The 16,708-nt window shown below is 47.6% G+C and overlaps 1 protein-coding gene across 2 annotated transcripts in view; it reads left to right on the top strand.

Annotated features, from left to right (window-relative positions):
* The first annotated feature begins 3,055 nt into the window (after positions 1–3,055).
* The window catches only part of tafa5a (TAFA chemokine like family member 5a), a 61,825-nt gene continuing 48,172 nt past the window's right edge, over positions 3,056–16,708 (top strand). Inside the window, exon 1 of one of the 2 annotated variants that reach the window (XM_061268884.1) lies at positions 3,056–3,184. In XM_061268884.1, coding sequence (XP_061124868.1) covers positions 3,073–3,184 — 112 coding nt within the window. In that variant the 5' untranslated portion in view covers positions 3,056–3,072. Of the gene's footprint in view, positions 3,185–7,885; positions 8,010–16,708 lie in introns of those variants that run through there. The other variant, XM_061268886.1, reaches the window with a different exon arrangement.

The following is a 16,708-nucleotide window of genomic DNA, read 5'->3' as shown; positions in this document are numbered from 1 at the left end:
TTATCTCATATCGGATATGACTTCATATCTGGCATTGCAGGGGCTGAGAGGCAGGTGACAGGCTCTTATTGCTTGTTGGCAGCTCAAACTGAGGTAAAAGGAACAACGATGACGAGAAAAAAGCAATCCGACACATTGATGGCAATTATGACATTATTGTCTGGCGAAAATCACCATGTCACCGCTCCTCTTTAATTCCGAAAATAACTTGCTTAATTGATGTGGCCCGTGGCGGTGTGCCAAACGGCGGCAAATACACGCAAAGGCACCTGTTATCCATTTGTAAACGACAGCCTCCAAAACCGGCAGGGGAGGGGGGGGGACAGGTGGGCCGCTCTGTTCCCACGCGCTTGTTTACCTGGGATCAACATTTAGCCCTGCTGCTGGAAGAAATATTGTCCTCAGGCTCTGCCGTCATTAGTCCAATCGTGCCGTGCTAATTTCCAAAGGATGAAAATGATTTGCAAGAATCAGATGGCATCTGGAATAACAACATGGCTTCATTTTGGAAGGTGGGTGAATGAACGAACAAACGAACGAATTGCCACGTGATGATGAAATGAAAAAATGTTTTCAGGAGAAATGCAAGAAAATGACCAAAGACAAGACAGACTGATTGAACCGTGAGACTAACGCTTGCTCCTCTGCATCTTAAAGTTCTCCTGCTCTGAAGCTATCCCAAAAGCTCTCGTATGTTTTCTTAATCCGCCGAAAGAAAGTCAGAGTCGCGACTCGTGCCACCGTGGCTTTGTTCGCTTAAATCACTCAAGAGTCGGCCATGTTCAAAGCGCTCCTTGGTGGACTAGCCGAGCAGAAGAAGAAGACGGCGGCGACGCTCGTGTCTGGCCAGATCAAAGCCGAGCGACGGCGGGAAAGGTCAGGTCTGAAGTTTAGCTCCGCCGTGAGAGACGAAGGTCTGCACCGGCTTTGCTATTTGTGGCACAAATAGTCTGACGATAAATGAGATGGGATTTTTACAAAGCTTCCATTTTTGTTCTCCTCGTGTGTGGTCCTCTTCACTCCACTCCCAATTTGCTTCATTAACGACATTAATTGGATACCGGCATCGATCGTATTGAGTTTGAGAAAGACATGGCATAAGATGAATCACCGCAAGGACTCATAATCCGAATCGTTTGAATCAGGTGTGTTGGAGGAGGGCAACATCGACTCGGAAAAGTTTGACAAAAAAAAAAAACAAGATGCAGAGTGGAGTGATTAAAACTGGAATTCAACTGGCAGAGAGGCAGCTCCAAATCAAACAATCAGGCGGACGCACAGAACAAACTCGGGTAATCGGGCCCCGGTCCAAATCCCCGGAACAAACAGATTGGTTGGAAATGAAAAAGACAAAAAGCTCAGATAGTGACAATCTGGTAAGGGACAAAGGAAGTGACAGGTAAACAAGTCACGAGGTTCTATCAAGGCATGATGGGCGTAATAAATAGGCTGGCAGGCGTCGACTTGATGAAGTTGTTCCGTTTTAACGAGAAGAGTCCACCAGAGCTGCTTTTCTCCAATGAGTCCTCGCGGAGGATTTGAAAGTAGTCAAACGGAGCAATTACACACAGATTTAGCGGATTACAAAGAAAGGCATATACTGCAATTAACCATTTTATTAGTGTGCTTTTATAGTCTGTTTTAAAAGACGCCCAATTTGGAGCTCATTACGGCGCCGAGGCTAAACGGGATAACTTGAGTATGTCCATTAATTAATTGTTCGTTGGGTGGGAATGATACCCAAGTTCAACCGCTGTTCATACAAAATAGGCGGGCGCCAGGCGTTGGGTTGGGTTTCCAGGTGGGCGGGGTCGGCGTGCAATCGTGATTTCCATGACAAGTTTCAACATGGGGTCTCGTCATCCCTTTTTTGGGAATAGTCGTTAATTAATAATAATTGTTCATATTATTTGTTATATTATAATTATCTAATTATATAATTATATTATATATTATATAATTATATAATTATATTATATATTATTTATTTCTTTTTATTAATCCCACACTAAGAATAGACATTATTTAATATTATTTAATCAAATATAATCGTTTATATTATTTATGATATATTTTGTATTTATCATTCTATTTCTTTTTTTTTACATTCATTATAATCAGAATATCAAATGCATGTCTTGAAAACGGTAGACGAGGCTGTCTCGGGTGTGCCTAATGAAATGACCCGTTCCAGTCCGAACGTGCCCCGTGCACCCGGAGTATACGTGGGGGAATATCAATCATGCATCATTGACTCCAAAAATCAAACATACAGCGTGCAATCTATCAATAAACAAATCGTCACAGCGGTTAATATTGGGACGTAGCGGGGCTAATTACGCGACATCATATTGATTATCTTGTGTGAGCATTTCACTTTGGGCATCAATGGAGGTGCGCACTTTGCGCCCTAACTCCCTCCCTCTTCCTCTCTCTCCTCTCCTCTCCTCTCCTCTCTCGCTCGCTCGCTCTCGCTCATCTCATCTCATGCGTTCACCGTCTTCCAGCATGCACGCTGTGATGTACTTTCTGCCCGGCTCCCTCGATGCTTAATCACCGGGTTGCATAGGACCTCGCTGTTATTTTTTGAGTGGTGCCTTTTTTTTTTTTTTTGCGTAAGTGGGGGAGAAAAAAAAAAAAGGGAAAAAAAAATCAGCAGGCAGCACAGGTGGAAAGGATCTTTTACGACGCTGCGGTATAGATGATTGAACACTTGGAGCATCCACTCAGCGCAATCAGCCGCCGGCACGTCCCCCTCGTCGGGAATTGAGATTCCGTGCACTTTTTGGGGGTCGACAACTAAAGGACATCCTTTTTCCCTGACCGGCGCGGAGGATGTAATGTTTCTTTTGCGCACCGGTAATCGGACTACCGCGGGAACAAATCAACCTTTTCCCTCCCGCCTTCTTCAGCCAGACATTTCTATTCTTAAGAGGAAATAACACGGAGAAATGAGCTTCACAAGAGCCCCATTTGGATTGTGAGCTGTTTTCTTTTTTGTCCTCAAGTACACCCCCCTCCCCCCCCCCCCCCCCCCCACACACCCTGTCTTTATCCTCTGCGTGCTCTTTCATGGCATCGCTGACCCGTTCAGCCAGACGCAAAGACGCCAGTCGCTGGCCGAGGATGTCATCAACTTTCTGGGCTTTTGTGCTCCTCACCGCGCTCTTGCTTCTCTACTGCGGTAAGTGCTTGGCCCCACACCCGTGTGCGCAATGACGGACGGGCGCATGATGACCAGGGGCCCCCATAGAACACTTATATATTGATTGCTTGGAAAACAAACGCATTTTTTTTTTCCTCATGGCAACGAGAGAATTAATGTGTCTTATGATTTGTTTGCTTCTGCAATGTGGACAGTGTCATGTAATTCAGCTTGTCTACTGGACACAACACACACACACATGTCCTGGGGGGTATGCTGCTGTGGCAGACTTGCTGAGGTCAGACAGTCATGTGTCAGTCATTTGGCTATCAGCGGCAAACAGCGACTCCGGAGGATGCATCAAACTCCTGACGAGCAAGTTCATTCAATCTTATTAGGCAAATGTATTCACACACATACACACTTGGCCACACAGGGCCTGTGTGCCATTCTGAAGCCCACTTCTTCGGCGACTACATGTGAGTCACGCGTGAAGAAAGATCCAGATGGCACGCGGCGCTCCAGCCCACTGCTTGTGGAAAGGAGGGAGGGGGTGAAAAAAAAGTATACCATTAGGCCCTCATCTAATGATGAATATAATCATCCTGTCTTGAAGCACATTAGGTATTCATTAGCTCCGTTGTCCTTTCATTTTCATGAAAGCAAGTTCAATTGGCTACCTGGAGATATGAGAGACTGGGTGCTGAATTCATAAGTGCTCGGAATTCTTTTTTTCCCCAAACATGCTAAAGACCTACAACCATAAGTTGGGAGCATGTGGGTAGTTCTCCAGAAGCGTGGTCCAATCGCACGAGTCATTATTTTCGTTCCTTTACAATCAATCGCCGGATTTTACAATATTGCAAAATATTCTTGGGTTCCCATGTGACACTTCTGGACCACACTTCCGGAGAACCACCCATATCTGCCATCTTGGTCGTCATGGAAACGATTCAAACTGTTCCATGAGGTACAGTGGGACTACAATGACGCTTAAAAGATTGACTTGAATGACATCCTGGCGAATATGCAAAACGTATTTCATACACTCGAAGCCTAGGGGGCACTGCACCCTCTTCTGAAGCAGCCACGAGTGCTTCCATTTTTTTTCCTCCTTGAAAGATAAGCAGAAGATTGAGTTTGCTTTGTAATCACACCGATGCCGGCTCAATCAATGGAGAGGCCCGTTTTCGAAAAGACCGAAGGTCTGCTTTGAAGCGGGAACCTATTTTTTTTTTTTCTCCTACGACGTCTACGGCCGTGTCGATTGATCCCCTGCTTTGGGTCAATCAATGGCGACGCTTGGTTGTTGCAGTCAGCAAGTCTCGGCGTCCTCCTGGCCCCTCCCCCTTGTGCTTTCATAACATCTTTAGCTCGTACTACTATTTGCTGACCTCAAGCAACGGGAAGGGAAACTTTTGTTTATTACTTGCTGAAATGAAACTGATATTCCTGCCTTTTTTTTTTTTTTCTTTAGCTCCCAAGTGTCCGCGTTTCATCTTCTCTTGGCTTGTTCTTCTTACTTTGGCTCCCAATCAATTCAAGTGGAGCTTTTGAAGACACTTTTTTTTTTTACTTCAACTTTCTTCTCGTGCCTTTATATTTCTTTTCTGACCTTCCTCAATTTCCTCCTCTACAGACTTGCGCCATTTTCCCCATTGCACTCATTTCTTTTTTGAGGCACTCCCAGCTCGGAAGGTCTGAGCTGACGACGGCATGCTATTGACTGAGGTCTCTGCTCGCTCAGCATTTCCCTTTCACCATCAGCCTCGATTCTTTTTTTTTTTTTTTGCAGTTGGTAGATGTGCCAAGTCAGTGGCATTGTTCAGAGCGTTGATGTTTGTAAAATTTTACGATAGTAAATGGCGGCGTATGGTTTGGAGGCTTTTTATAATGGCTCGTTGGAGGTTTGGATTTTTTTCGAATAGCAAGGTAGGCGGATCAAATGCTTTTGTGGGTCATAAAGCGTCCACGCAGCAAGTTGCCCACGCTGCGCTGAGAACAAATTGAATGGTTACACAAAGAAAATCATTTCAAGTCATCTAAAAAAAGAAACACAATGTTGCAGTTGCGACGGAGGGCCAACGCAGCAGCTAGCGGGAGCTCTTTCATACCAGCTCACATTCGTACGGTGCCCGTCACCTCGAATCAACATCCGACTTCTAACGTCCCCACTCTGGCCCTCCAGAGACAAAAAAAAAAAAAGACTGAGGAACCTGATGCCCTTTGATTGGGAATAGGAAAAACGTGCAAGCCGCTGGAGGAAAATGAGGGCGTTTAAAGGGGGATGATCCGCAGGAAAGAGGATAGAAAAGAGGCCCGGCGAAGAATAAGAAAGGCGAAACCCTGCTGAGAAGGAAGAGGAGGGCACGGTGAGAAGGGAGCAGGGAGCAAAGCCAGAAAGAAGAGAATCAGTCAGCGAGAGACGAGAGCGAAACACTGGCAAGATAAATGGCAGCTGCTCAACAATTTAGCTGCTCGAGCTGTAAGAGGCTGTTTGAAACTCTAATCACACAAGAATGCTTCACTAGCCGCTGATTACATTCTTAAAAAAAAAAAAAAAAAAAAAAAAAAGACAATCTGCCTTTAGCTCCCTCCTCCGGAACCTCTTGGCTGTACATTTTTTTTCCGTGTATCGCTCTTTATTCATGAGCCTCTCGTCTGCTCGGGCTGGGCGAGCTAATCAGTATGCTAATCTTAGCTGTCGGGTTAGCCGCAGTTTAGCATGCTTTAGGATGCGCTTCCTGGCGCTCGGAAACCCGCGGCGACTGCTGATGCGTCGAGCTCCTTATAATGCGGTCTTGTGTGCCACGTTGTGACCGCCGGACACGTTAGCACGTTAGCGTACCTAATGAAGTGTCCCGTGAGTGTGCATGCCTTAGATTTACTAAGATTAGCTCCATAAATGCAGAGTTACGTTGCATATAATATTCTACGCCTATTTCCCGTTTACTTTGCTATTAAAACGCCAAACTGCTCCGACGTGTCCTGATAGCAGAAGCATGTCCGCGTCGGCACGGCGAAGCATATACATCCACCTCCGATTGCTGGCTTCCAGACAAAACACTAGCTTTTCGTCTGCGATGTCTGAGAAGCTTCCGCCGGGGCTGATTCACCAGTCGGCGAGGGAAAAGAAAAAAAGGAAAAACGCGACTGGGCTGACCTCACTTGTAGGTGAACACGTGCACATATTTGAATATGTTATCCTATTTCCAGCGTAGCCCGGAGCCTTCTCCTCTACAGGGAGGGAGGCTGAGAGAAGAGCCGCTGTCAGGGAGTAGCAGAGTGGCCCCGCCGATGGCCCGGGGAGGTAAATTCATGAAGAAGTCAACTTGTTATGTCTTCTTGCTGCGAGAAAGGGAAACGCCACATTATGGAACCCCGGGAAATTGGGCCAGAGCGCGTATACATATTTGAAGAGCTTTTTAGACGGCGCTGTTGCAAAATTTAAAGCGTGATGAGGCGGAGGGTCGTATTTGTCGTCATAGCATAATGAAGCATTGCACATACGGAAGGCCTCGACTTTTGTAAATCAAGTAAGACATAGGACTATTTTGCAACTTGGAATATGAAATATTTAGCAGGCTTGGGATCTCTATCTGTGTGCTGAGATGAAATGGGCCTGAACACGAGCGTTCCGACCGGAAGGTTTGCAGTGATCCTCGGGCCCGGCGTCTGGCGAGGCGCCGACCGGCCCATCCGTCATCCCATCAGCTTTAAAATGTGCCGAGGTCAGCACGCTATGAGGCAATTACATTGCACCAGGACACGCTCATTTATGGCTGACGCCAACAGCTTGCGCCGTTCGGGGAACGTCTTCGGCGCTAAGAACCAGTTGAATTCGAAATCAACCTTTTCAATAATGGACGCCGGTGAAAGTTTGACGATGAGCATCTAATCTGCAGTTTTTTTTTGCAATGGTTTATTTTTCATTGGGTCAAATCACATGTTTAATTCATTTTAAAACGTGCCCTTCCCAATTCGGTCATGTTCAAAAACCTCCTCACCTCACACTTGTAAGACATGCCCGTGCATTCGTTAGCAAACTGCCGCCGCCGCTAATTGCATGCAAATATGCTCTGACATTTACTTCACCAAAGCAAAAAAGTGTTTTTCAAGTCTGCCTACACGAGTGACTACGTGGTTAATTGCAGCCTATATGTTGGCGGTCCCGTTAGGAATTAACGTGCTGTTGGTGTGACTCTTTAATAATGCCACAGACTCATTAATGGAAAACAACATGCAAATGCGACAATCTTACGGGATCAATGACACATGACAATTTTGATGACTACGGGAAATGGCAACATAATCCAGAAAGCTTAGTCAAAGTGACTTACTTTTTAACTTAAAACTAGTCCTTTAAGTTGAGCTAGGCTTAATTGGGTCAGAATTTAGACAGAAGTCTGGCTCTGTGCTTCCCTCTCAAGAGGATTCAGGAATGCACATTTGTGCATGTTTTGCCTTGGGCCAGTAAGTCCATCCAGAGAGAGATGCTAAAGCTAAGCACCCCCCTCTTACCCACTGTCACCTCCTCCCACCTCCTTTCCTTTATTACTACAAAAAGCAATTGCTTGGAAGAAAATGCCAGAATGGTGCTTTGAATTCCTGGAGGGGCCCATCACAGAGACACGGCCCACGGAGCTGAGACAGCTAGCATCTGGAGCAAAGACACGGCGGCGTGTGCGGGGCGGCGCAGGAAGGGGGTGGGGGGGGGAATTGTCGAGCGAATGAGGGAAGGAGAAGACGACGGGATGAGCAGCCAGAGAGCGACAGAGAGCTCGTGGAGGCGGCGAAATGGCGAGCGCGAGACAGACGGAGCCAGAGGTCGACAAGGGAGCCGTAGAAAGTCGGGGGGCGGCAGGTGAGCCCACATGACAAAAGACAGACAGACGACAACACCGAGATGCTTGGGTAATTGACAGCCGGCCGGGGAATAAAGTCAACTAACGCCAGGAAGCAGTCTGCCGACGGAGCAGCCCGGAGGCTCTCTGAAGCGCAAACAAATATTACATTAGAAGAGACAGAAGCCATTTGTCACAATGGGCGGCCCGAGAGGTAGTTAAGGTGGCGCGCCTAAGCTTGATCTACACTACGGCGCCGACGCCGTGACAATTGTGCTGAAGTCAACTCCGTTCAATCAACTAGCCCTCTCGAGACCCCAAACTTTCACCGCTCTCAAACTTATTATTAGACCTCCAAGGCGTTCTTCGGTCCTACTCGAAGCGGCCGCCCCCTCCCCTCCCTGACCGCACACCTCAGCATCCGTGCTGACCACCGCAATTCAATGTTAATGTGTCTGCGAGCCAAATCCGCAGGACATTTACGGCCTCGGTGACAGCTGCACTCTCGTTGCCCCCGCGTGTCATCAAGTACGAAGTCGGTTTAAGGAGTAGCGGGAGAGTCGGGACGCCCGTGGGTCGGCCGGTCAGACGCTTGGCTCGGCGCCACGCGCCGCATTACCTCGACCGCTTTTACAATTCGATAAGCCGTGCGTCGACTCGTCGTCATCGCTCGCCATTGTATCACCTCTGAACGAGTCGGTGATGAGATCACGCGAGGGCTGATTTTAATGTGACTCAGAACACCCGAGTGGCTGGCGTTTTTTCGCCAGAAAAAAGCAATCTCTTCATGAATTGCATCTTAATACTGAGAAATGCTCATTAGCGCTTCGCCGCATTTCATAGCGACTCTGAAATGCGCTCCCGGAGGCTATCATCAATCCAGAGACGATGTTACACGCCTCGGATTGGATTCTCTCGAATTGATACCGGGATCACCAGGCTCTATTTTTGTGACTATTTTTCTTTTAAGCACACCATTCTGCAGCAGTACTGTGATTTCCAGCTTTTGGCACTAATTGCCACGAGTTTCGGAACCTTTGAACCAACTTGGCTTGACCCGCGATTAGACAGTTGTGACTCTGTTTGAACCGACCAAAGGAGGGTTTGACCAGTACTTTGTTTAAAAAAAAAAAAAAAAAAACCCCCCGCTTGTTAGTGGTTTTGTTTCTCCTCTGGCTTTCACTCTCTGGATGTGTGAATGATATGGAAATTGCAACCCGCCTGCCCTCATTTATCTCTACCGCCGCCGCCGCTGCTCCAACAGCCGTATTGGGATGCGGAAACAATGAACTGATTTGCGGCCGCTGCTGTAGTCGGGGTATACGGTTAAAGATTTGATTTGAGACCCCGCCTGGCTCAAAGGAAGTTGATCTGCTCCCAATGTGATCTTGCACTTGTTCTATTGAAGTTTCTTTGAGCAGTGCAGGCGGTGAGCGACACTCACATGGGCTTTCCTGCAGGGCTTTTCTGTGTGTGTGCATGTGTGCGATCAGTGAACGTATATAATCGCCGACCTGCTGCCATACATGCTGTATAGTATCCGCCGACGCCATATGTCCAAGAAAGTTATTAGCGGTTAGCTGGCATTGGCTAGTCTTGGTTTATAATACAAAAGCCGCCCAACTCTAGGTGATATCAAATTAGCAGCTGGATGTCATTATTTATTCGACTAAATTAGAGATTGACATACACACAAAGGAGCCCATTCACTGACGACGCGCAGACTCTCCACGCTTCACTTTTTTCTTTGCCACAGGTGACTATGTAAATCATATGTCATATTATGTCATAAGAAATCACATCCGATATTGTTTTCCTGAAAGAATAATCCGGCCTCTTCTCCACGCTGAAACAAGCCTCGGTTCACGCACTACATCCTGGAGGAGATTTATTTCATATTTCCATCATGCTCTCTCGCTATCTCAGCCTGGCCCGCTCGCTCGCTCGTCTCTTTTGTACACAATATCTCCTGTCTAGCCTCTGCTCACGCTCCTTCCCTCCCGAGGCTTTGGCACTGATAAACCCTCCCATTGTTACGATGACGGCGGAACATGTGAGTTGGGCCTGCTTCTCGAGGCTTGAGGAGCTCATTACGACGTCTCAGCGGGGACCCAATTGGCAACATCGGGTGTGTGTGTGAGACGCACATGGGACGACCTTCTCTCAAATTGCTTCCATTGTGAATTGGACTGTTTGGTATCGGCCTCCGTTGCTGTGTGTCACTCATATGAATCTGGCGACAAACACGCACAGATTATTTGGACATGGATCTTTTGCTACAACTTGTGTTGCGCAGTTGTTAACGGTCAATGGCGTCAGATTGATCGCTCAGTTTTATCCGCATGCTAAAATAGCCCGTTAAGCAGATGACATCACCGACTTGAATTAAACAGCCACTCTTAAGACGTCAATGTTTTTTCTTTTTACGCTTTTAATGTCACTTCAGTAACTTCCTCCAGGACCTCTTCCAGTGACAAAGTTCATCTATTCCCCTTAAACGAGCATAATTTGTGCTGGTGTTAACAGCGGAGCCTCCGCGGAAAGCCTCGACCTTTGCGAGAGGGCGGCCGACAGCTTGCCTCCCTCGCAAGTCACTCGGCAACACTTAGCGACGCGCTCTCGATGCTAAGACGCCGTTGCGGACCCTGGCGGGCATGTCAGATTTAGGCGTGATTCAAGCAGCAGCCTTTCAAATAAGCCGTGGATTTTGGTTTTTCTTTTCACCAGGGGTAAGCACACAAACCATGGGATGATTCAGGCAGAATTGAATGCTCACTCTATTTTCTCCTCCCCCTGAGGCTTCTTTATTGAATAGAAGCTGGAAAAAGGAGAGCGGAGAAAGAAAGAAAAAACTAGAGTGACATTGGGTGCTTACGGGTGGCAAACTCATTTACAAATCAGGAAAACCGGTCCAAAAAAATCTTTATCTCCGCGGGACACAAAATGATGTGGCGGGCCTTGAGTTTGAGGTCTCTCCATCGTATGGACGCTACGTTAAGTCAAGAGTTGTCTTCCTTTACAACAATCCCCGTTTCCGAGCAATTAACGCCACTTTAGCAGCTTTTTATGACGACTACACCTAAACACAACATTAAATCGCATCCTCGCCTTTGAGATTATACAAAACCCGGCAGCGTTTAACGGTTGCATCATAAAAGTACTAAAAATATATATATATATATATATATAGTAAGTAAAGTCGAGGCTTAGAATTAGCTGAAGCAAAGTGCACTTGCGCTACGGCGGCTTACGATGATTGACGGCGAGCGCCAAGCTGTCGCACGGTCAGGTGGTTCGCCTCTTGTAAGCGTGAGCGAGACGCGTTCCGCCGCGCCATTCGGGAACTCTGCTCCCTTCGCCCTCACTGTACTAAATAAACACACGTAAGTGGCTCCCTCGGGGAAACCTCGTGGGCGGTCGGTGTCGGGGGCATTTCCGGAAAGGAAAAGTCCTCCGGAGTGAACTCGGTGGGAGTTAGTTTTGTTAACAGAATCAAAACAAAAGCTAATAGGACTCCAGCTACTCGGTTGGCTTGGGAATAAACAGCAGGAGTGTGTTCGGAACATTTTCGGGCCAGGCTATGAGGGAAGGGCTAGCAAAACCACTTTGTAACCTGCTGAGTACACAGGTTAGCTTCCATCCAAACAAACACATTGGTGGAGAGCTAGATGGGAGGTATATCCAAAATCATCTCGTCCCTTTATCCCTTTAGCCGAGCGGAGCTTTGCATTCCGCATCCACAAAGAGCCGCTGAGAGGATCGGCCCGGTCGAATCGCTTTCCACGGCGAGCGCTGTTTGGGTTTTCAAAGAGCCTGATTGCACTTGTGAGCCTCTCGCTAAAAGTGAGAGCGGGATCAGGTGGAGCTCATTGGACACTCGGGAGACTCGCGGCGGGCTTGGCGAAACGTGGGTTATCGGAATAGCCGAGCCCCCTTCATGGTGTCCATCAATCAAAAAGGACTGATTTATCTGTTTGGGCACGTCAGCTTGAAAGTGGCTTTCAGTCTGACAGGACCAAACCCAACTTTGACCATAAAACAACCGGGATGTACTTTTATTGGTGGCGCGGAACGCAAGCGGGTCGGGCTTACGCGCCAAATCGATTCATCTTCTAACACATTCATACATCAACGCCGTGTCCTGACCGAGTCCAGTCCTAAAAAGTTATTAGACGAGTCTTAATCAAAATCAAACATAAAAGTGACAGCCAGCGAGTGGGGAAGGTGATAGGATAAAAATGGGATGTGATTATTGCGCTAAGTTTATTAAAGGCCCGGGGACACCCTGTTGTAAACTACAAGCACCCCGCTTGATTTATGAGGAGATGACGACGAGAAATATGAAGTTGGATTTAAAAGTCTTGGGTGCTGAGATAATCGCGAAGATTCGCGTATGTTGGATTCCGAACCGATATCGATCGGATTCCGTCGTGAATGACGTGTTAGCGTAGCGCGGCCAGAGAAAAAGAATGAGGTCACCGGGGTTACACTTATATTTCTGCTCTCCTGCACTTTCTGGATTTGACGGACGCACTTGAGTGATTCTGGGGTGTGGGGGGTGGTTAGCAGGACCCCTTTTGCAATCATAGAAATGTGATGGATTTCATCACTGAGGCAGAAGGACTCTGCTCTCTGGAGGTCTTAGCGAAGGTGGGATCATTGCGAGGTGTGCTGGCCTACTCTCAACGGCGATGAAGTCACCGCAATTTTGGGGTGAGTGGGTGGGGTGGCAGTGAAGCTTTATCTCAATGACCTCAGAGATGCACACTGCTTCCAACCAACAGGATTAAAAAGTATTACTGAAGTTAATGTGAAATACCCTCATATATAAGTATATAGCGTAAACAATATATATTATAGAACTAACGGAGGCATCAATCGCTTTAAAGCTTCATCTGAGGTGACTTCTACTCGGGCCATTTGGCTCTCTGGCTCGTGTGGTTTGATTGGCAGCTACTTGTGAACTATTTAGCTCCTCCACTTGTGGCTTTTGGAGTCCCTCCGTGCAGCTTACAGTCGCTCTGACAGCGACCTCGGAGAGCTTGGTCTATTTGCTTGAATGGCGGCTTGATATGCGCAAGACTCGCTCCCCGGGGAGGATGTCATGTAACGGGTTAAATAAGTGATGTTATTTGTACCGCCATTTTTCACGACGACTGCCACGTCCCGTTAAATGACATGGTTTGTTTCGACATATTTCTCCCGAACCGATTACATAAAAAGCCCACATAGATATTTCTTTTCGGTTTTCCGCTTTTGTGATGGATGCCGCTCGAGAGGATTCTGAAGCTCAGACGCTTGCCAGAACCAGTTTATCGTAAAATATGAGGGGGGGGGGGGGGATGGAGATTGTCAAGCACATTAACGTCACATCAACGTTGTTAAAATCCTCTTGAAAGTCCCTAAGCGGCACCGATCAATCTTCTTTGTGATCGGCTTGATGAGAGGGAAAGTCTAGCCCAAAAGTTTCTTCCCTTTAAGCAACCGTCACGTCATTCCTGTTACTTTTTTGACTGAAGCATCATTTCCCGTGGAGGGAATGCGATGGTGCGGACGGGCATTTAAAAACTGCACGGGCGCCGGCGGTCCGGGCCGGGTCCCCCGACATGTAAACAGGATCGGCGTGAGCTCCGCGGCTCTTTTTGAAGTCTCAGCCCCTCCCTGGGAGAAACACACTCATTTGCTCACATGCACTTTTCTAGGGTTGACTTTATCAGCCCCGAAATATCTGATGGATTCCCCCGGCTAACACGAGTAGCGACGCGCCAAACATGCTTTTTGCATCTTTACAGGAAGAGCTGATAAAGAGCGAGCAGGAAGCTCCCAGGGTGCACCTGGCTCTGTGATGATAAAGGGGCAGGTCAAGGCTCACTACAGGGTGTCCGCCGGGTTTGGGCCAGGAGAAGAAGGATGAGCTCGAGGGAGATATTCTTTTTTAGAAACTACTTCTTAGGCATCATCATCATCATTCCCCAACTAAGTTGCCATTTTGAGACCTTTTCCTTTGCAGGCCGGTTCGAGAGATTTTGTTTGATAGCTACCAAAATGCCGCCGCATAAACGAGACAGATGGGCGACACTAAAGCGGGACAAAAATAAATTTGCGTTTGACGACGCCGCACGGGCCGAGCGTCTTCTGAACGTTAAAGTTCCCGTTTCTCACGTTTTGTAGTCAAGTCGCTTCCTGTGGCATTTACGACGCAAGGTTATTTCACATGCTCATTAGGACTAGGCCGTATTGTCATTGATTAGCTCTAATCTGTCCAAATATGGCAATGCGTTTTTTTTTTCTCCAAGGCGGCACGGATTATGTCACGCCGCCGGCGCTTCGCCGAAGTTATTAGGACGGCGCGCTTGCGCTAAATGCGCCGCATTACTCATCCGCACGCCCTCGCGACTGATGTTTGCTGTATGGACAGCGAGACGGATGACACGACGAACGGGAGGAAGGATTTAGAACGGGCTGGGAAGAAGACATAAATAAAGAGGCTGGCTGAAACAATGGAAACGTGCAAGAGAGTTGAATGGAAAGGTAAAAGCAAAGAGGGTTGTGACACGGGCCAGAAATCAAGGGAGAATCAATGAGCAGGCTGGGTTAGAAAAGCTTTCAACCGGCTGCCAATCTTTGAAAGGGACTTCATCAAAATTGCTCTTGCCCCCCCCCCCTTTTTTTTGAATGTGGGCCGCCGCACCGGGCAGAGGTTTGACGTCGCAGCTGCTAATGTTGCGGGTGGTGGTGGTGGGGGGGGTCGTATTGATTTACTGGTGGCAGGCCTCCTTGTTTACAGATGGGAATATGGCGGGTTCAAACTGTGACGGGTGAAGTCTCTGATCAGAGCGACGGCAGAAAATGGAGTCGAGGACAAAAGGGGATGGATTATGATTGGCTGTTTAAAAAAATAAATAAATAACAAACCCTGTAGAATAAAAGAAAATCGGCTTGGTCCTAGTATTGGGTTAGCTATTTCACCCTATTTGGGCTACGTGAAACCCAGCAGCATATTTAAGAGGAAAAAGAACATAGCCAGCAAATATATGTATCGTATTTGGATGCATTACTTATTTGGAGCTGTTGAAAAAGCTGTGAAAACCACTTAACACACAAACATGACACGGCGCAGTATGCGCAGCAACATGAAGCTCTACAACAAGCTGTCCATGCCGTGCCGGACGCGTTCATCTCCTTGCACTCGATGCGTGCCAATCGGGCAGTCTGGGCCTCACGCAGGCCATTGTATGGACACAACTCGGATGGACGCCGGCAGCTTGCGACTTCCGCCCGCTCATGTGACACGAGGTGGTTCAGGATACAAGGGGCTGGGGGGGGGGATATAAGGGGAGGGGCAATGGTGGTCAGTCACAAGCAGGGATGGGTGGATTGGATTGAGACGCCTGCCAGACACCCGACCCGGCTGCACAGATGGAACCTCCGCCTCTTTCTTTTGCTCCTGGCCAACTAGTCCTCAAAGTGTTTCTTGCACTTTCCAATACTTTAAGGGTGGCTGTTCCTTGTTACCCATGAGCATCTATTTATGTCCATTTAGCGTGTCCGTACAGAAAATGCTGAGACGTGAGGCTTGCGGAAGGATGGCAATGTGTGGGGTAATGAGGGTGTAATGCAAATGGCCTCCTTTAAGAGAAAAGACGGGCTTCGGCTCATTTTCTAGCCTTTTTTTTGCGCTTACTGCGCTCAAATCAGTCAATAAATACAGCTAACGCGGTAAAAAAAGAAAACGGGCGGTGGATAAATATGCAAATGCGCCGTGAAACATCGTCCGTGCCCTCTAAGCATTTCGGGAGGGCTACTTGATATGCACACACGAGAGCGATGCGAGCCTCGTTTGACGGGAGCTTTTTTTATGGCGCCGCTTCTTTTTGGCTTCTTTTCAATAACTTGCAAACACGCCAAATAAACATGAAGCACTTGCCAGCCAGCAACCCGTAAAACTAATCTCACATCTCTCTTTTATTTTTTTGCTGCCTGGAGATTGTATGATGGCCCTGAAGAGAGCCAGAGAAAGAGATCAAATTTCGCTTCAACGCCATTGTTGACGTTTTTCGGCATAAAAGTAGGAAGGTGGTGCCCTCACATCTCTATCGCTGAGGATCATGGTGTCTCGAGCCATATTTTCACTGTATCAAGAGACAAAGCCTGCGTGGAATTAGTGTTTATCCCCTCGTATTTGGGGGAGATTTTAGAGGCGGCGCAACACCTGGAGAGGCTCGAAAATACACCGCTCTTCATTCTCGCCGCCGCTAACGTAAATGCCTCGAGATACAACTGACCTGAAGATACGGCCGAAGAATTCAAACAGATTCGAGGTAGCGCTAGCGACGAGAAGCAGCCGTTTGGCAGTGAAACGATTCCTCAAGCTGTTGATTGCCAAGTCTGTTTAGCTTCATGCTAACAAACGCGTCCAAGCTAGCTCGCTAGCTAATCTGTTTCAAGGAAACTCAACTCCAAACAGTGATTCAATATCTCGCTCGGGCCAAGGCCGTCCAGAGAGACTGACTAAAGACAACTCCATCTGTTCTGTCTCCTAAACCTTCATGTATAAAGATAAACCGCAGACAGCTTCGGACGTCAAGTGTAAGCAGAACACAACACAAGTTTTATTAGGTTTCACGTCACAATTGAATCGTGAGGCCCGGGCTGGCAGTAACCCCTCCCAAACGATTCTTCTAGCGAAGGCCACACGTCTCGAGTGAAGAAGTACAAG

Source organism: Syngnathus typhle, linkage group LG21 (genome assembly GCF_033458585.1).
Source record: "Syngnathus typhle isolate RoL2023-S1 ecotype Sweden linkage group LG21, RoL_Styp_1.0, whole genome shotgun sequence".
NCBI classification, from domain to species: domain Eukaryota; kingdom Metazoa; phylum Chordata; class Actinopteri; order Syngnathiformes; family Syngnathidae; genus Syngnathus; species Syngnathus typhle.
The sequence above is the reverse complement of the archived record's forward strand: the minus strand, read 5'-3'. Positions and strand labels throughout refer to the sequence as shown.